The following is a 21,754-nucleotide window of genomic DNA, read 5'->3' as shown; positions in this document are numbered from 1 at the left end:
TGACATGGCTCCTGCAATTCTGACCATGTGGGTTCTATCCCTGAGCCACTTTGCAACCCATCTTGTGACATAGAGGCTGATATTTAAGCTGGTGAGCTTATTTATGATGCCCGAGTGGGGTATTGTGTCGAAGGCTTTTGCAAGGTCCAAGTAGGCTGTGTGGATTACCTTCCCTTCATCTATGGCCTTGGTGACTGTTTCAAAGAAGTCAACCAGGTTCAAGAGGCAAGATCTGTCCTTAACAAAGCCGAATTGGGTAGGTTCCAGTTTTTGGAGGTTCCCAATGTCTTTGTTTATGAGTTCCATGATGATACGCTCCATAGCTTTGCAGACCAGGCTAGTCAGGCTTATAGGGCGATAGTTTCCGGGGTCCGTTGTGGCACCACCTTTGTGGAGTGGGACCACTGTTGCTGTATGCCATTCCTTGGGTACATATCCTGTAGTAAGGCTGAGAATGAACAGTGACTTTATGTGAAGGTTCAGTTCTTCTTGGAGCTCGTGTAAGATGCAGCCTGGGACACCGTCCGGTCCCATTGATGCTGTGTTTTTTGCTTTGGAGAGGGAAGCTCTCACCTGTGCATCTGTGATGTCAGGGAGGCTACACTCTGTTGGGACAGACATTTGCTCTTTTGGGGGGGAAGGGGGGAAGAAGTTTGCACTGAACCTGTCTGCCAGGATACTGGCAATGTCTGTGAGTTCAATGTATTTTTTGTCATTTTGCACTAACTCAGAGCATATCTGGGAGTTGCCACCCAGGTTCCTGACATAACTAAAGAAGGCCTTGTGATTATCTTTAGCGTCTTGTACAATTTTTCTTTCGAAGCTGGCCTTAGATGACTTTATGAGGGATCGTAGTTTCTTGCTAGTACTGACCAGAGATGCCTTCCCTTTTTGGGATTTTGCTCTATCATGTTGTAGTTTCCTCCTTCTGTTGTATAGCTTATTTATGGCTGGGGTCCACCAGAGAGGTCTCCTGCCTTTGGATGAGTGAGTCTTGGTTTTATTTGGGATAGCACGATCCATGCATTCCTGTAGGTGTCCATAGAATGCATTTGTAAAGGATTCTGCAGTTTGGGCCATATTTTCCACTGGCCCGGGGGCTTTGAAGGATTCCACCACAGTTTTGAGAAGTGTGAAGTTTGCTTTTGAGAAGTTCTTCACCGTGGTTTCCTTGGCTTGGGGTGGGAACAGGATATGGATGTCCAGTGAGATTAATTTATGGTCAGATCTTACCAATGAGGGGTATACCTCTGGTATGGAACATAGAGTCCCCATGTTGGTGATGATCAGGTCCAATATGTTTTCCCCTCTTGTGGGAGTGGTGACCAGTTGTTCCATAGCATTTGAGTTTATAAATTCTAGGAACCATTGGGCGAGGGTGTTTGGGCTTGAGTAGTGCTCCCAGTCTATGTTTGGGTAGTTGAAGTCACCCAATATAATGGTGTTTGGAGAGACCCTCATATTCTCCAGTGTTCTCAGGAAAGCCAAGTGGGGTTCCTGAGTTTGGGAGGGTGGTCTGTAGCAGGCTACAAACTGAAAGGCAGTTTTGACACTGTTAGTTGCACATGGATGGTCTCCAATGCTTCGTGCAGTGCCACTAACCTGGAGGTGTGGGTATCTTTGATGAATATGGATACTCCCTCTCCTTTTGTGGTTCGGTCCGAGTTTTGGGGCCGAAAAGCATGGTATGAGGTATAACCTGGTAGTGCTGGGGTGCTCTCGGGAGCCTTGAACCAGGTTTCTGTTACTGCACAGATATCGATATTCTCCATACTGAGAAGAGCCTCGAGTGTGTGCATCTTGAGGTTTAGACTTCTGGCATTGAGCAGCATTACCCTTGGTTTCTTTTTCCTTGTGTTGTCTATGGAGGTGGGTTTGTCTTTTGAGCCTTGTCTAAAAAAGGCACTATGAGGGTGGCAAGAGCCTTAGCCAGTATTCAAAAGCCCAGGGGTGACAGGTGCAAGCTGTCCCTAGTGAAGCAACGTGGCTTGTCGAGCATGTCATCCCAGGCTGACAAACACTGGATCCCCTTTGAATGACACCAATACTTTAGCCAATTGTTAAAATTGATCATTTTGTCTTTATACTGTGGAATCATTCTTGGTGAGGGTAAGATGCTACTCAAGGTCAGGGTCATACCGGCCTGGGCTACATTATCAGAGAGCTCCTCTATGTCTCTTTTCATGTAGCCCAGGGAGGTACGTCTCAGGTCATTCACACCGGCATGGACAATGACGGAGTCATATTTGTACTTGCTTTGGAGTGACCTGAGTGCTTGTATTATGTGGCGGATCCTGGCACCCGACAGGCAGCTTACAGTAACCTTCTCCTTGTTCAGCCTGGTGAGTGGGACGTCAGTTTGTCTGACAATAGAGTCACCTATTACAAGTGTATTAGGTGTGTTGTTTAGCCTTAAGGGCTGTGACTGTGTGGCACACTGACTTTGTGAACTATGTGATATGTGGGTATTGTTGTGGTGTAGCGGTTGCTTGAATATCTGCTTTGGAGGTCTCTGCTGCTTGGGCAGATTTTTATTTAGAGGCTCCGAGTATGTTTTTGTGTGTTTATGTGTTTGGTTTGCTGTTGCGATAGGTCTATGTGAGACTGGATTTGTGGTGTGTGTGGTTACCTTTCCTCCTGACTGACTGAGCCAGTACAAGGTTGAGAGAGCTCAGCCTCCAGTTTGGCTATATAGCTGCATCTCTCACATATATTTGAGCTTGTTGGGAGAAGGAGAGGGTGGTCTGTGTACATAAGGCAGTTGTAACATTGCCTCAAGATTCCCAGATTCACCAGCTGGACTGGACAGTAAACCCGAAACTGACTTTTGGACATGCCAGAATAGTATAAGGAACTACTTTTTGACTGATCAAAAAGGACCAATAGGGAGCCAAGTACTTAAAGGGAGTATAAGAGGGTGTAGTGCTTTAGTTTATTAGTGCTTACTTATAAGATTACCTATACTAGCTTTAGAATGAAAATAGAGTGCCTACTTTGAGATTTAGAACAGTTCTAAGGAAAAAGTGAAGAGCAGACTTTGTGGAGCCGGGAATAGTTTAAACCCGTTTAAGTGGCGCTGCCCGATGCTGCGACTTAAATTGATATAAAACAAGTGCAAAAACTGTAAAAAGCAGAAGGCAAATGCAATTTAAACTTTTTAAAGCACAGATCAGTTAGAAATTTGCTTTTTAGGCGGGAAAAGGCAGTCGGAGCAAAAAAACTGAGAAAAAAAATACTTAAATCTGGAAAAGTCTCTCTTGGGTCTCTCTGTTGCCTGTATCACTCTGCAGGACACCACAAGAAGCTGTGCGGAGTTGTATACTGGCATAAAACCGCACAAATGCGGGTTTTAAAGCAGGGAAACTGAAAGAAATAGGAATTTACCCAAAATGGCCAATAAGCTACTAGTTTCAGGGCTGAGACCACTCCTCCAGGGACAGATAGGCTGCTCAAAGCTCCCCACTCTCACTGGTGAACAGAGAAGCTTCCTCCTATCCAAGTAAGGATATGGGCAACACAGGAAACTATACCACAGTCCGGAATTCAGCAAAACCTGAAATCTGGACTAATCTAGTTCAGCAAAGGCGGGAAAAGAGAATTTTTTGTTTTTTTCAGGAAACAGCAGAAAAACACACAGAAAACACTGTAAATGCTATGAACAGGCTAGCGCACTTTAGTGTGTAGCCTACAACAGTTATACAATACAAAAACAACTTAAATTGATATAAAACAAGTGCAAAAACTGTAAAAAGCAGAAGGCAAATGTAATTTAAACTTTTTAAAGCACAGATCAGTTAGAAATTCGCTTTTTAGGCGGGAAAAGGCAGTCGGAGCAAAAAAAAAAACAGAGAAAAAATACTTTAATCTGGAAAAGTCTCTCTTGGGTCTCTCTGTTGCCTGTATCACTCTGCAGGACACCACGAGGAGCTGTGCAGAGTTGTATACTGGCGCAAAACCGAGCAAATGTGGGTTTTAAAGCAGGGAAACTGAAAGAGATAGGAACTGACCCAAAACGGCCAATAAGCTACTAGTTTCTGGGTTTCTACCTCCTCTTCAGGAGCCCTTTGCACATACTTTTTTGTATAAGATGACTGTGCCTGCTTTCTGTAAAACAGCCATTGCTTTCTTGGGAAATTCCTGCTACAGTTAGGAACAGGGGAACAAAATAAACTGAAGTTATTGCCTATTTTGCCAGACTCTTAAATGTCTCTTGGGGAAACAGGACTAAATAAAAGGTATTTCCTTAAAGCAGTATTAAGGACCTGCCTCATGACATGATCTGCCACAGACTGAATTCCTAACAGGCTTACCTCCTGAGCAGTGTAGAAGAGAGTGAGTGACCCTGGTGGAAGAATCTATGGCTTTAGACACACATTTAATGGCATGTTTGTCAACATTTAAAGTTTTCTGAATGTACCTTAACAGCTTTTGTCTTAGGGTAACACATCAGCAGTCGTCTCTACCATCTCCCTTCCATCCGCCTATGGATATCTCCTTGTACTACAATATGCGTATCTAGCAATTAATGCCCCAAATGTCATGACTGGCTGAGGTATACACTTCACTTTTACTGAATCTGTCTAGAAATCTGAATTCCTTATAACTCACTAGGGCATTATTAGATGGACAAGTTTTGGTCCTCTGACATTATCTATAGAAATGACTGCAGGACCAGAAAAGAGATTTAATACAAATATTTACCTTCCTCCTCCATTCAATAAAATCCACCCTTTTTTTGGGAAATGGAAATTGGGAATCATTTCTTAATGAAGCATTATCAGAGGCATTTTCACATTACTGAAGAACAGGGTATTAGCCAACAGCTTTGATTTGTCAATACTCTGCAGCTTAAGGCACCTTTTAAGAGAATAACAGAGCTCTACTAACCTTCCCATTTAAAATTTTACCATATTAAATACAGAGAGGGAGAGGTCTCTAAGGCTTAAGATACCTTTTGCCCATATCTAATTTATCTGGTTACTGCATGGCATGAAATTTTATGTTTCTACAATTCAATGGAAGTGGGCATCTCCAAAGAAAACTTCATAGACTATCTCAGAATAGGGTTACCACCCATCCCTCTTTGGGCAATTGTGTCCTGCAAAAAAAAAACTGAAAAATTGCAAATGTCCTGAGATTTTAGACTAACAAATATTTCCAAAGTTGTTTTAATAGTTGCATAAAAATGTTATTTTATTTCTGAAACACCTAAATGTTATATGAAATAGCATAAGCAACTCATGCTACAAGAATAAGCTTTTATTTTTGGCAAAAAAAGTGAAGATCTGTCTTTTGCACTGGTTATGGGTATGTTTTGCCCTGCAAAATCTCACACTTCTACAAAAAATGTCTCACTTTGGGCATTTGAAAAGGTGGCAAACCTATCTCAGAAAAGAAACAGAAAGCCACTGCTTCTCCAACAGAAGACCTTCTAACACTATGACTATATTGTATCAAAGCCTTTGCCACATGGATCAATTTCTACTGAACAGCTTACCATCAAAGCCACTCTACAGCAACTTTTCATATCTCACCCACTTATTCCACTAACCTCATTCTTACTCCCATCTTTACAGGCCATCACTCAACCCATGGTCGCTGAATTGGAACTCATTAAGAAATTAGACATCTCTCAGCTATTTTCTTCTGCTCGCTCTTCTTTCGTAACACATATACATTATTAACTTACCACTTACATTCTTTGTATGCCTTCACTGCTCCTGTGTATATAAGTTAGGCTATCCTCTTTAAACTGACAACTCACAACCTTCTCTTTGTTCCTGCACCACACTCACTACAACTCATTTTACATTGCATGCTCTCTGCACATAGCTTTGTGTGTGTATATTTGTCATAATGTTATTATATCGATGCACTGTAAATATTACACTTATACTGTACTGTATTTGTAAATGTGTGTTTAATCTTCAACTATTGTAGAATGTATTGAAAAAGGCACCTCTTTTAAAATATTGTGCATTTACACCAGAGCTGTGCCTGCAATCGCTCTTCAATGGCTCTGTCCTTTACCCTGCTTAACAAATCTAAACAATTAAATAAAAGTATAAGGAACAGGCATCCTTTGAGAGAAAAGGAGTTTCTGATGATGTGTGAAAGCTCTAACATTGTTAAGCATAGGAAGCAAGGTTTTCCTTCTAAAATATGAGCACTCCTTGCAATTGGAAGATGAAAATGCTTTTTTGGGATATGACAACCACAAAAATACTTGAAAACATTTTCCAGGGATGTCATAAGCCTCTAGAAAATCTCGAAAAAAAAAAAAGATAAAAAAAAAAATCAAAGTACAGGATTCTACAAACTACAATAATATAAACACTAAAGCACTAACAGAATAAGAAAACATATTTCCCAAAATGGTGCTTAAATGACTGAAAGCTGCCTGAATGCAAAAAGACTGATGCTAAATACAGTGATGGTTCAAACAGAAAGTGCTAAAGATAGCATGTGTTTGCCAGTTCCAATTGTACAGAGGGATAAAGCCATGGCTGTGCCCAGACGACATCAGAGTAGATGCTTGGGTGAAAAGATGGTCATGCTCATCCTGGGGGCAAGGTGGAACAGACCACTGAATGTTACAATGCCTCGGAGGAGAGACAGCAATGCAGACTGTTGCCTAAGGGTGGGCATTAGACTCACCACACCACCACCTGTGGTCTTCATAAACAGGTGTGTGAAAGCATGTACCTGCTTGGGGGAGGCATTGTGGGCGATTCTGATGATGTGGACAGCATGTCCCTCATTCAAGGGAGGATCACAGCCAACAGAAACACTGTTATAGGTAAGATGCTAGTTACAGCACAAGCAGCACAAATGGCTGCTGAAAAGATGGCCTCTTTGGTCAGTTCTTGTCACTTGGTTCTGTGAGGCACCAACCATGAGGGAAAGAATGGACTTAAGTCTAGTAAGGAGAAGGTTTCACGGTTAGCAGACAGGGAACAAAATGTACATATGGGAAAAATGACCTGATGGGAGGCTCTCCCTTTTCTACATGGTGCACTAATGATATTCTCAGTGTGTGCATGTGGGGGGTACCAGACCATGTAAAAGATGCTTAAAACTCTTGAATTCTGATAGGGTGGATGGACCTCCACCTGTGGCCAGTACCCATCCGTGAAAAATTATACTATTGCTGTGATCTCTCTGATGAATATCTTTAGTTCTCATTTCTACAATATAAATAATGCATAAATAAATAAATGTTTTACACTAACCAAGCTTCAAATCAGAAGAGTTGAGGAGTTGTTCTAATGATAACACTTGTGTACTGGTAGAAGAAACAGATTCTGTCTCTGTTGTTTCCATTCCTTCCCCTTCTTCTCTGGCTAGAGAGTTCATGTCAAATTGAGAAACATCAACAGTCCTTCGTTCTCGCAGTGTCTTCAATGGCTGACTGGAAGCAGCAGGACCTAAATAAACAATATATTTGAATATATCGTTACAAAGTCTGCAGTGCACATTAGAAAAGGAATATTATTAGTTCAGTTCACGTGAAACCTTTTCTCTGCAGATCTGTATATACCACTAAAAAAAAGTGTGTTAACCATTATTACAGTCTCTAGCAACATAAAGCTAAGGACTGTCAATGAATCTAAGCATTTAGAAGACTGAAAAATTATCATTCTTTAAAATTTCCTGTAATACTTTGGAGCTTTTCTCCCCAAGTCTCTACTAAAAATGGGCACCTACCCATTCATACATTCCTGGTAATCAAATGTCAATAAATAAATTTAAAACATTTATATTACTCATACATGAAGAACTTGCTTGATAATTAGTTTAGAATACAAATCAGAATTTTCTTTTTGTTTACAATATTTGCAACACAATCAGACCAGGTTTGCTCAGACACTCTTAAGTAAGAGACTTCCTTGTATTCCATAGCAGAATAAAAAGGGAAATGGACACAGCTACCAGCTCTAGGCCTATAAATGTGTGTTATTATAGCAATAACCCATGCCTGGGTGTGGGTAATGCGGGATTTACCCACGGTTGGCATGGTTGAGGGACCAAACAAAGACAACCGTGGGTAAATCCCACATTACCCACACCCAGAAGTGGGTTATTGCTATTATACTATGACATTATTTAAGAAAAGAAATAATTACTTTTCTTAAATAATGGCATTGTATAATGCCTCTTTGCTGACCTTCCGCAGCTGTCTGGTATCCGCGGCAGTTCTGATGTACTGCGCATGCCTACGCAGTACATCAGAGCTGTGGCCAAAAGCAACGGAGAAAGCAAGATCTCCGTTGCTTTTTACTGTTTCGCTATGTTAAATGGGTTTAACATAGCGAGACAGCTTTAAAATAAACAACGGATATGTCTGTTGCTTATTTTAAAGCTGTCTCGCTATGTTAAACCCATTTAACATAGCGAGACAGGTTTAAAAAAAAAGCAATGGAGAAAGCAAGATCTCTGTTGCTTTTTACACACTGTGTCGCTATGTTAAAGGAGTTTAACATAGCGGGACAGTTTTAAAAAAAGCAACGGAGATCTCTGTTGCTTTTTTTAAACCTGTCTCGCTATGTTAAACTCTTTTAACATAGCAAGACAGTGTTTTAAAAGAGACTTATACTAATGGAAAAAGTCTGGGTGACCGGACCCTTTTCCATTAGTATAAGTCGATTTACAACGTGCACGCTGGCCAATCAGCGTGCACGTTTTGGAATATTAATGGGGGGTCATGGTATAATATGGAACACCTTCAACATATGCTTGCCAAAACAAGTCAGATCTTTATTTATGTGACAAATACCACAAACATAAAAACTTTAAAATTAAAGACAGCAGATGAGTTTCCAGTACAGTTTATACAGCTGAGGTGACAGACAGACACCGTCCTACCTGAGAACCTAAACTTTATTCCCACCATATGAGAATCAGTTTCCCCTTACATCTGGAGTGCTTCTTGTCTGACTTCCTTTTGACATTATCTAAACAAAGTATCTAAAGCATGTATTTAGAGGTGAATGTATTAGATAGCTTTCCTATCCTGCAACCTACATTATTTGATAGCTGTAAGTACGTAATTACAGCTATTTTCTACTATTGAAATATTAAATGTACACAAACTACTCTTCTTCCACATACACAATGTTTACCAGTGATGAATGTATATCTGCTTTTGCTGTTTTAATAACTGACACATTTTTACACCTGTAAAGTTACTGAAGTATTTCTCAAACAGTCTCTCACTCTCTGCAAGAAGCGGTGGTTACTCCTGAAGAATATATCCGCACTGGTTGTTTTTCTGTAGTTGTTTGCATATTCGGTTCTGTGGATTCTCCAGGTATACCTTTCAGGCATCTTTGTTTAATGATAGCGATTTACAACTTTGCCAAATTGAGCATTAATCTTAAAAAGGTTGCTGCATTGGCTGTGAGGCTTCCTCCTCTGAAAACAACAGTGAGGTTAGTGGGTCATCTTGAGTTAACAAAATGAAATAAAACAAAGTTGTTAAAATGTTGTACAGCTTATATGGTGCACTATTTTCCAATGACCTGCATTTTGATTAAAAAAGATCAGGTGAAGGAGTGGGGGGTGGGGGCGTGTTTATACCTAAACTGGACTGCCATGATTAGACAGAAGGCAGCAGCAGAAAACAATTCTAGAGTATAACTTCAGGTAGATGGATTTCACTCTACATGGCCCCAGTTAAGCTACACCTTGTGAATTACTTGCTGTTCCAGGGTCCATATAAGGAAAGGAACATCAAGCTTCTACAACAACTGGAAGACATAAACAACTGGAAAGGCTGCAGAAATACCTCTCAAAGAGGATTACCGGCCTCAAACAGATGCCCTACGCAGACAGTCTCAAAAAACTCCAGCTTTACTCCGTCACATATCGCCTACTCAGAGGCGATCTCTGCCTAACATACACAGCTATGTCAAACCCAGAGCTGTTGGACATGCTCCACTTAAAGAAATCCCAATCCGTCTGAGCTAAACACTCTAGGGACCTAAACCTTATCACCACAATAAACAGAACATGCTGGAGGGATAGATTCTTGCCCCAGAGACTTCCCATACTCTGGAATAAACTACCTATGTCAAACAAAGCTCCTCATTAGTACTCTTCAAGGAGAATCTTGATGATTGGATGGGAAATAGGAAATTCACCCCGGGGATCACCTCTGTGGCTCTGCTCGACAGGGGCACAGGAAATAATTTTCTTGGGTGGCGAAAGCCAGAGTACCTTTTTGGCTAGGCTTATATAAGCCCTAGGGCCAATAGCCTAGTACCTACCTATGAACCTATGAAATATTCCAGAGGAAAGCTACCAGAAAGATGTGTGGGATGGAATGAAAGGGATATGACCATAGGCTAGGGAAGCTAGAGCTCACTTCATTTGAGACCAAAACTAACACTGGGATATGATATTTAAATTCAGGAAATGGGTTATCTGAAAGGGTGGTGAAGAGGGAATCCACGGACACATTCAAGTGAGTATGTGACAGGAAGAAAAAGGGTGAGGAGGAAGGTAAGGATGAGGGGCGCAAGAATGCTAAATGCACTTAACTTGGCAGACACGATGGGCTTATTCCACCAAACAAATAGAATGTATTAGAGTGTAGGCATCAAAAACAGCCTTTAAAGGAAAACTCCTTCTTCTAAAGTTTAATTCAACTCTTAGGTTGCTTTTCCTTCCTACAATATGGTCCCAGTATTGTGTAGGGACCAGATACCCGTTTGTTGTTGTTTGATTTTCGGCTTTTCCCGGTTAGAGGTCACCACAGCGGAAATCCGGTCCGCTATTGATTGGCAGTAGATTTTCATGAACGCCGAGGTGCCAGCTCAATGTCCAACCTTCAACTAAGGCATGCCCATTTACGCATGTCTTTCGGATGCCACCCAACTGCGGGGGAGGACATGCAGACTCTACCTGTTTGTAATTTATACAATTTTCATCACCTTGCCTTGGAATCAAAGGAAGGGAAAACCCACCCACTTTAAGCTTAATTTCTCACATAATTTGCAGAGGAGTTTTTCTGTGCCTGTATGCCATACTACAGAGACAGAGAAATCTGTAGTCAGGTACTGTTGACAACCGTATATGGGTAATTAGTCCTGCTGATGTCAGGAGCTCAGCAGCTGCTATGAAAAAGAGTTGTGAGACTGTTTTCCACTATATTTACTGCAGGCAGGAAGAGAAATTACACTGATTCACAGTGTCTTCCAATGTAGCTATGCCTTTCATTGCAAAAGAGGGCAACTTGATCAGTCAATGGTTCAAATGCAGTTGCCACCACTTCTGACAAATTTATATAAACAGCATCACAGTATTGGAATGGCTTTAAACTTAAAATGTTTGTTTATACTATACATTTTAAGATGACTTAAATGTAGCAACAAAGATATCTGTGACACTTAAGAGAGAAGTCAGAAAGGGAAATCTGAAGTACTTCAACTATCTATGTAAAAGAATGAATTAAAGTAAAACTCTTTCCACTTCTGGCACTTGGGAACAAAATTACTTTCAAATCCTTCCCTTACCAGTAGCGGCAGTCATTTGTACATGAAACTGCAAGGATCCCTTAGAGCAGTGGCAGTTTTGACACCTGAGGGAAATGTGAGGGAGGGGACTGTCAATTCATCTTGGACTACAAAAAGATATTTTGAACAAAGGCCTGCAATTTAGCTACTTGTTTGGTTGCAGCTGTATAACTTATTAGTGTACTATAAAACAAGACCTGAGATGCACACACACAAATGAGGGCAATTCAAGAAATAAAAAGAAGCATTCCTATTATGGAAGGGATATAATATGACAGTGATTGGCACTACTCCCGTTATATGTCAATGGCATGGGAATACACCACTATTTCCTTGTGCCTTTAGACAACCTGACTGAATCCTTTTTCAAAGGAGCACTACAGGAAATAACTGGAAAAACAAACATTTTTTTTTATCTTTTTTTCAAGCTGTGCACATTGCTAACCTGCATGCACAAGAAAGTAGTTGTCACTACTAATTTTGCTGTGTCTGTAACCCTGCATGCCCTCCTGGGGGCATCTTCATGAGAGTTTGTTCTTTCAAAGACAAATCTTCCCCACAACACACAGAAAGGACAGTTGATGAGATTACAATGTCCACAGCTGGATTGTCAAATCCAAGCAGTATTCAATTAAAATGGAATAACTGAGAAGTAATGCTAACCTTGAGAGCCCTCAGTAAAGGTAGAACTTACTGTTCTGTACTGGCTCTTACAAATGTGTCTCCTACTAATGTGTTACACATTTTGTGAAAAAAAAGCTTCCCAAATATCTGCTAATTACTGAGATAACAGAATTTTTACAGAGTGAACATTTACTGAGTTTATTTTCCTTCCCAAGTTACTCCTACATTCCCTCCCTCAACCATCTACAGTATCATGTTTCCTGCTCTGCAAGGCTCATTTAATTAGTCTGTTATGCATAACCATGCACAGCACCGGTCTGTCTGGTGTGCCAGTAAAAGAGTGCACTTGTGTAAGTGTTTCCTCATCCATCTCCTTGCTCCTGTCATCTGAATAGCACTTTCACAATAAATCCAGTCATCCACAATCCCTTTTTCCCATTTTTGAACATGGAGCCGGGGGTGTCAATGTAACACTGACAACCACCTACAGCCATGACTTACACCGCCAGGTGGCTAGCCCTGCTGCAGTAGTAAACACATACACACACACACACACACACACACACACACACTCTCTCTCTCTCTCTTATGGCCAGTTTAGACCACCCAGACCACCTACTGCATGTCTTTGGAATGTGGAATGAAACCGGAGCACAAGGTGGAAGCCCATACAAACACAGGGAGGGCATGCAGACTCCATACAGAAGTCACCCCAACCAAGAATTGAACTGAGGAACCTCTTGCTGTGAGACGATACCGCTAACTGCTGTGCCGCCAACAATAAATAATGTTACAAAAATACTTTTTATCAAGCCTTAATATACAGGAGTTTTCTTTTTTTATCCCTAAAATTGTGTCCTGTAACATACACAGATTACAACTCGTACTGGCTGATCAGAGAACTGGATATATCGCAAAGGTACTGCTCTTATCATCAAATGAATGTTCTGACTTTACTCACAGCTTTATATAACAATGCAGTCTTAAGACTTTCTACCTCTCATACAAGTCTGTGACATCACCTTCTACTTTATATCACCATAACTTTTTATGCATTTATTCACAGATACTTATGCTATGCATCGTTTTGAATATTACTCATGAAATTCCTCCCTAAGCACAAGGCAAGGCCAACAGTCAATGTTCTTAACAGCGTGCACAGTTTTTCTAGCTCAGTTAATGTCAACAGTGCTTTAAAATCTACACTACCGCACCTACCAGTTATATTCCCTGCTATCCAAATTTCTGACAGCTTCTTGAGAAGTGAAGAACAAGTAACTATCAAAGCCAGTATGTTTTACATTACAGTCATTTTTAAGCAATCTGCAGTTGACAACGCAGCAGTTTCAACATGGCCTATTCTAATTCTGTGAACTGTTTCTTGTTGTCTTATTTCACATTCCACATCATCTCCCACTCAGAGCTCTGATCACTTTGATAAGTTATTCATTGCATATCATCCACCACAGCCACTCTGTAGATGTCCTCTACAAGCAGCAAAAACAAGAGACAAACTCACTGATCGACTCACACCCAAAGAGTCTCAGTGTACCATGGAGCAGTGACCACCTATTATAGGTTTCTAGGTAATTACTAAGCTATCAGTCTACAGATTATTACAAGTCTAGCCCATGAACAGAGATTAGAATCAAACCCTGTACCTTGTGAGTCTGTGAGTTTAAGACCTTAACCATTAAGCCAGCTCTCCAAAATAAAGTAAAACAAAAAGCAGATAAACTGCAGCAGTAACTAAAATGAATCAACATATGTGTTACTGCCCGGTCTTGTTGACACAGCTGCATTAGTACACACAGTGCTGATATCAGCTGGCAAACACATGGGCCTATGAGGTATGTTTTCTTGCAGCTGTGTTCCACAGTTTTCTCTTACAACAAATGCAGCACTCACTCACTCATACACACACACAATGCACCACCCATGAATGAGCCATTATATATTTCTTTACGATGGCTACTCCAATGCCCATGTACCAAACCAAGCACCTGAAGTCAGGACACAGCAGCAGCCTAATGGATCAATAGCCATGGCAAACAGCAAAGATAGCAAACACATCACATTGGTTAGCACCCACAAACACGTAACATGCACAAAATGAGACAAGTGGCACCATAAAGGCATGATTTCTGCAATTCCAAAACACACACACACTGTATGTAACTTCCACATATCACACGCATGACAACAAACACAAATTTACATTCTGTGACATACACTGAAGTCTGACATTCCCTCCCATATATGCCACCACAAGCCAATACCATCAAAAGATATACCATTCAATGAATAATATATCTATGTAACATGTGCTTCTTAATGCATAAAGGTATACAATTATCAAGCAGGTGCTATAAGCAATGCAGATAAGTTAAAAATAAAGCAGATTTCACCACTGCATCATTCATCTACACAACAAAACAGGTATGCATACACAATGTACTATGTAACCACGAACCTTGGAACACATATCCACAAAACAATGCTTTAACAGCTAAGAATGACAACAGCTGCTGCTGCAAGTCCATTGCATTGACAATCGAAGATTCCCTACCAGGGCAAGTGCCAATCCTTCTTTGCACAATCATTTTCTGTTATGCCATCCAAACTAAACACACACACACACTTTAACCACCACTGTACAAATGATGCAACGGATAAGGGTGATCACACCTATTGAGGATTCCCCACAGCTGTTGCATCAAACTACTGCCCTGATACCATAAGTTCCACAAATGGGGCAGGTGTCAGTCCAACTCTGTTCCACTATTCTCTGCTACACCAACCAAACTAAATACATAAATTCTCACAATGCTCCCATACATTATGGTGCTCTGTCCACCTTTACACATAGCAATGCTGAATTACTTAGGGTGACCACAGGTGGTGGTGATTTCAGCTCAAGAAACCCCACACTCCAATTAGACTCTATCCCTCCAATGCAGGAAGAAGGTGTCACAATAGCTCAGGTCTACACTTTAACATTACATCACACCCATAGACACACACACCCACAGACACACCCAGAGACACACACACAGACACACACACACAGACACACACACACACTATGGTAAACCATGTGGCTTCACCCACATCTGTCCAAAGTACTTTTAGAGATGAAGAGACATCTGTTAAGCATCTCAGCTCAGTACAGTACAATGTTGTAAAAAGTCCACTGCATTTACCAAAATCTCAACCAACAGGTCAAGTATCAGTCTACCTCTGCTCTGCATTTCTCCATTACACCATTCACACATGCAAATGTATACACACACACACTCATTACAAAACATTTAAGAAATCAAAAGAAGTTTAAAATAAGTAAGGCTTAATACATTAACCAAGTACAAATGTGCTGTTTTAGGTTCACAGGTAAGTAACCTGCGGTGGTGCAGCGGTTAGCGTTGTCGCCTCATAGCAAGAGGTTCTTCTGTTCGATTCTCGGCTGGAGTGCCTTCTGTGTGGAGTCTGCATGTCCTCCCTGTGGTTGAGTGACATTTAAAGACATGCAGGTAGGTGTGTGCAAGAATGAGTGTGCCTTCTTTGAAGGTTGGGTGTCGGGCTGGCAACTCATCACTGTAAAAAATCCACTGCCAATCATTAGCGGACCGGAGTTCCGCTGTGGTGACCCCTAACCAGGAAAAGCCGAAAGCCGAAAAAAAAAAGGTAAGTAATCTGCACTCATGAGCCATTTTAAGTCTGGCCAGTTTCTATTAAAGGTGAGACTTAAACCTTGTACCTTGTGTTTGTGTGGCAAGCACCTTAATCTCTACACCAACCCCCAACCTTTTATTTTAGTGGTTATTCCAGGAGAGCTTAAGAGAGTTCAGTCTACTAAGTTGTCTGAAAGTGTAGTCGACTAGTGGCTCATGATGTCACAGTGTCAGCATTACGGTACAAAGATCAGTACTAGTCTAAGCAATGAATCAAGAGATACAGTAACCACATTTTTTTAGATAAAGGTGGAGCACCAACCTTGATTGAGTAGATTTACTCATGTAAAGAGGCAATACAATGACTTATGGTAATTTTTATATTCAGCTGTGACTGTCTTTCTATAATGCCAGAGTGAGATTAGTACTGAAGGCCTTGGCCAGATCCAGGTAGTCAGTTTGCACAGACTTGCATTCTCCCAGTGTCTCCGTGATCTTAGTAAAGAGGTACAACAGGTTAATTCTGGAGGATATACTTGTTTCAAACCCAAACTGTTGAAGTACAATAGGTTATCTTGTCAAGATCCACCTTTCACTAACCCCAACTTGCTTTAGGTCAAAAGTTTCAAGGCTAGCATTATAATTATTTGTACAAGTTCCATGACCATATGCTCATGATTTCAGAAGGATATGAGAAAGGCTACTTGATCTGCATTTCACAGGAACAGTGGAAGGTTCACACTCTCAGACAGTTACCACAACAACAGATCTCCAGTCTTTGGGTACATGCCCCATGCAGATAGTAAGACTGATTTGGTGTAGTGTGTATGAATATATATATATATATATATATATATATATATATATATATATATATATATATATATATATATATATATATATATATATATATATATATATACAAATAGAACAATGACACAAAAACAATGGAACTGTCACAGTACATATAGTAGTTCATATAGTAGTTGCAATACAATGCAAAGTCTTAAATTTTTGTAGTTAGCAACCAAGAATGTCAGGAGGGGACTAAAGGAGGTGGTTCAGAGTGCATACTGTGAGAGGCAAACCTTAGAACTGTACTTACCTACTACTACAAGCTGTGATTTCCCTGCACATCTTCATCCTTCACCTCTGCTCTTTATTTACCCTGCTGAGATCAATATCAGTACAGGTGGGATTTGTTTTAGGGCACGTAGATTTTCCTTTTATTGTAAAGTTCATTGATACTGGGTGTTCATACTGCTGTTGCAGTGAAGAAGTAAAACAGCCAACCTCAAAGACGAGTGGCAGCCTTTTTCATTAATGCCATATTGTTACACCAGCAAATAAAACAATGGAAATGCTTTCATGATTCAAGATGACTACTGCTGTAACATACCAAGACAAGGTATACCTCTGTTTGGAAGTGTTTACGTAGGTATTTTTATACCCCAAGTAGATTCCAAAGATTTTTTCCTCAGGTTGACAGCAAATGTTGGAGGTGTGATAGGGAAGAAAGAGGTAATTGGGAACATATTTTCTGGGAGTGTAAAAAGCCAGCAGAATTTAAAGATACCCTGCAGACCACTCTGTCAGTAATAGTAGCAAAAGCACAAATAGCAAATTGGTGAAACTAGGTAAATGATTTTTCTGAGGTTTGACGCAGATTCGGAATTGCCTAGACATAGTAAGGTCTTGCTAAGTCTAATTATGGTGGCTGCCAAAAAAAAAAAAGCAGTTACTAGAAAATGGAAATCAAACTCTAAGCCAACTGTACTAGAAGTAGTGAATATAGTAACAGATGTAAAACAGCTGGAACTCGGATCTTTGGAAAAGGATAGAAGCAAATCGAATAGAAAAAAATGGGAATTGTGGGAACAATACATGCAGATGAGGAGCAAGGTTTAAAAGAAGGCAGGATTTGAATGAGTAGTGTATTTTTTGACTGACAATGATTGGATATATTATAAGTGATGTATAATGTTTGCAAGTAAAATTATGTCAATATGGTTTGTGATGTATAATGTTTGCAACTAAAATTATGTCAATATAGTTTGTTTTCATTTATATAAATGCATATCCTTAATGTCAAAGTCACTTGTACTGTATGTTTAATCACATTCTTTTGCTAGTTAGTTCTGTTTTGCATTATTGTTTTTCAGAGTTTACTGCCCAGCAAAACAATGCAATTGCCAATCATTTGAGTAATTCCACAGACTTCTTTCTCCTTGTGTCACAACTTCCCCATGCCACTCCTCTTCAATAGAACAGCCGGTTGTTTAAAACTCTTCATGACACTGTTTCACTGTAATTTGATTGTTTGTCACTATCTTATTGTATTCTGCATGTCTGGTTGTCTTGACCTAGTGGCTTGGATTGTTTGTGCACTTCAACTACCCAGTATTCAAAAGTTATATCGATAAAATTCCCCAACACCTGCTATAAAAAACTTGTATGCACACATGCAGAATTTTACATACAGCTACACTGAGGCTCAAAGAAGAAAAAGACCTGCTCTTCCTCCCAGTAATTATAATCGTTAAGTAAACACATTCCAGCTGAGTAAGTACAGACTGAACAAATGTAGTATGATACAATGATAAAAACAAAGCAGAAGAAACATCATGCTAACCTCACACAGCCTGATGCCTACCTACAGGCAGTAGCCACAGTGCTAATGGAAAACAGCTTTCCTTAAGTGCAGGACACACAAGGTAGCAATATAATAATGAAGTTTATGCATCTTCACCTATGTTTTACAGAGGTGATGCAAAAGTATGGAAAATAATATATGACTCAGCTGATGAAACGTATGACTAATTAATGAGAATAATTTGCTTGAACTATGATGACAGACACTCTATGCCATTCATCAAATGTTTAACTTTTAATTGCATAAAAAAAGTACCGGATGTGTGGTGTAATAAAATGATAGATATGACTCTGTACATACTGTTAAATGTGAAAGAACTTGAGTATTACTTTTTGGACTGGTACACTCACTGTTTTGCGAAGCCTCTTTTCTAGCACAGTGACAAATACAGTGCCTAACATATATACAGTTGCAGAAGGTGATGTGGGCCATGTAGAGCTTGGTCGGCAAGCATTGCATATCATGAACAAATAATACATGACATTACAGAAATTGTTGAGTTTAGGCTAGTAGTTGACAAGTAAATGCTGGTTGCCGTCTACTCCTCCCTCCAAACACAGCGACCATGCAAGTTGCATCATAAAGCTATTCATTAAACAAAAGCATTTATTATGTGAGCCTGTTACTCTTTTGCATGCTGTGTAGTGTCATACCTACGCAGCATACAAACAACAAAATCAAGTCTCATCTTCAAAATTCCCCCTGCCCCACATTTAACTGCCTGTGACTGCCTGGTACAATTTCTCTGCCTTCAAAATCATGATTTAATAGGTTTTAATCTACTCAAGCAGTTTTGATTCTAAGGAACACCAAGACCGCTAGGCTGTTACAGTGTTTGAGCGCGAGTTTAATCTAGCCCCATTAATGTTACAAAACAGTGATCCTAGCCCTATTAATGCTATAAAACGGTGATTCTAAACTTTATTTTGTGTATTCTAGCACTATACATGTTATAGAGCAGTGTATTTAAAGAAATATTGTTGGAATATAGCCCAAACTAGCTATACTCTCCTTATCTACTTCAAAACGCTACATTAATATAGCGTTTCAGGACACTTGAATCCACATTTATGGAAACTAGAATAGGACACAAACGAACCTATATGGGCCCTAACTGCATAGTTTCTTTATTTGCACACTACAAATGTTGTAAATGTCTATTTTAGATAGTACACGCCATGTTAGTTTAGCGACTGTGTTCCTCACACTGTTTATAAACTGCATTTGCTTACATTCTAACTGTGTACCCTTGTTCTGCTAGTAACTGTGTTTTTTATATTGTATTTACACTACAATTGCTTATATTCTAACTGTATACCCTGTTCCTCAGCATATTACTGTTGTATGCATAAAGCTCTGCTCCATTTTAGAGCGATATTATAGCAGCTTTGTTGTTGTGGATGTTGTTATCCACTTAACTGTATCTAGCTAGCCTTACGATTCTTAATTGATGCTTGGTATATTTAGAATAGTGACCAAACATATTTGATGTCATGTGCCTGTATGTTAATTTTATAGCTTGTTTTTGTAGGTGTGTGTAATACTCTGCTGCATTCCTTACCTCTTTGATTCTCTTTCCCTTTATATAACCAGCTGCCCAGTAGCCCAAACTGCTTGTACGGTACTAATATTGAGGAATTCCCCTGTCTGCTGAACAGCAACCTACTTCCACAGTAACCTGCCTAAACTAAGGAACTGAAACTCTCCTCTCCCTGCGATATAGTCCCTCAAGGAAATTAAAACAAACAAAAGAAAGTATGTGTCTTTCAAACTACTGTCAACAGAAATATACTGTTTAATAGTCCATTTTTTAATTTACACTCCCAAGCCAGGACGACCAGCAGCTAAACCCTTTCTTTTTCCCCAAATAGACTACCTTCCCCCCTTGTACCCTCTCTCTTAGTAACTGCTATCCTTCCCTCTTCATATTCTAGACCTGCTACCTCCCATTAAACTTTTTCCCTTCTATACAGCCTTTGGCCACTAGGTGGCATCATTTTCTCAGATCTATCCTACTGTCTCAGAATATAACTCCCAGCCTTCCAGCTTTTTTCATAGCTTGCCATAGTTGCAGTCCCACTCTGTCCCTCTATTTATTACTTTACATCACTATACTTCACTGCCTACTACCCCTATTATCTAGGATCTTACCTCCTATCCTCTCCCTACCCACACTTACCTTCGAAATCAGCACTACAATGACTGTTCTTCTTGGATTCACTCCTTCTGTGGCTCTACCCACTCTTTTCACCCTGCAGGCTCACTCTGTTCCCCTACCCCGCACCTAATTCCCACCCACCCCCAGTGCTTCTAGATTTATACACCTTAGCCACACCTCCAACTCTACAACCAATCACATGGTCCAAACCCCTAAAAGAAATACCCACTTCCTACTAGTCAGCACCTTAACTATCTCTACTTCTCCCTGTATATTAACATATATTAAATTCTTCCACAATGCCATCCACACCTACCCTAACACACCACAAACCCTTACTCTTATTATCACTCCTAACTATTCTAACTATACCTTACCTACTTATTTTCTATGAACACCTTAACTTACTAGGATCTCTCAACCTCACAAAGCAAACCTCTACACCAACAATATTAATCCCTCATAGCCATACTTACACATCCTACCCATCAAAGTATTTATCAGCCAAATTTCATAGACTCAGTCACATTAGATACTACAGCCCAAAAACCAAGAAATTCCAAGACCTATTATGTAATTTCTTAATACACACTTTGAGAATACAATCCCAATCCCTAATAGATGGTGATATACATCCCAATCCTGGCCCAAACTCAACCACAACCCCTGAGCCACACACGCCAACTCTTAATAATACACACTTGCTTACCAGACCCCCCCCAATTCCCTCCTAATAGCTCATATCAATAGTCGCAGCATAAATAATAAAGTTGCCCACCTACACACACTCATGGATGTACATTCATTTGACATCCTCTGTCTCACTGAAACTTGTCTCAAGCCATCAACTCAAGACAATGTTGTTATTCCCCCTGGCTATAATATCCTGAGAGTAGACCAGAATTGCAGAAATTCTTATTTCCAAAATTCAGCTCAAGAAATGCAAATCTATATATATCATCTATATCTACCTTCCCCCAGGCAATAATACTACTACCTTAGAGGCTATTCTAAGTTGGCTTTCCACTACCTACCCACAAGAAACTATAGTACTAGGTGACTTTAATATTAACTGGAAAGGCTTTACATCTGATCAGTCAAACCATCACATCCCCCACCAGAACTAATAAAC

General features: G+C 40.1%; 1 protein-coding gene across 1 annotated transcript in view; it reads right to left on the bottom strand.

Moving 5' to 3' along the window:
• GCC2 (GRIP and coiled-coil domain containing 2) overlaps positions 1-21,754 on the bottom strand; it is a 1,443,709-nt gene that overhangs the window by 150,295 nt on the left and 1,271,660 nt on the right. The window contains exon 20 of the mRNA XM_044070984.1: positions 7,233-7,427. Coding sequence (XP_043926919.1) covers positions 7,233-7,427 — 195 coding nt within the window. The remainder of the gene's footprint in view (positions 1-7,232; positions 7,428-21,754) is intronic.

This window comes from Protopterus annectens, chromosome 5.part0 (assembly GCF_019279795.1).
Source record: "Protopterus annectens isolate FY-2018-M chromosome 5.part0, PAN1.0, whole genome shotgun sequence".
NCBI classification, from domain to species: domain Eukaryota; kingdom Metazoa; phylum Chordata; order Ceratodontiformes; family Protopteridae; genus Protopterus; species Protopterus annectens.
This window is presented reverse-complemented; position numbering and strand designations above follow the sequence as displayed.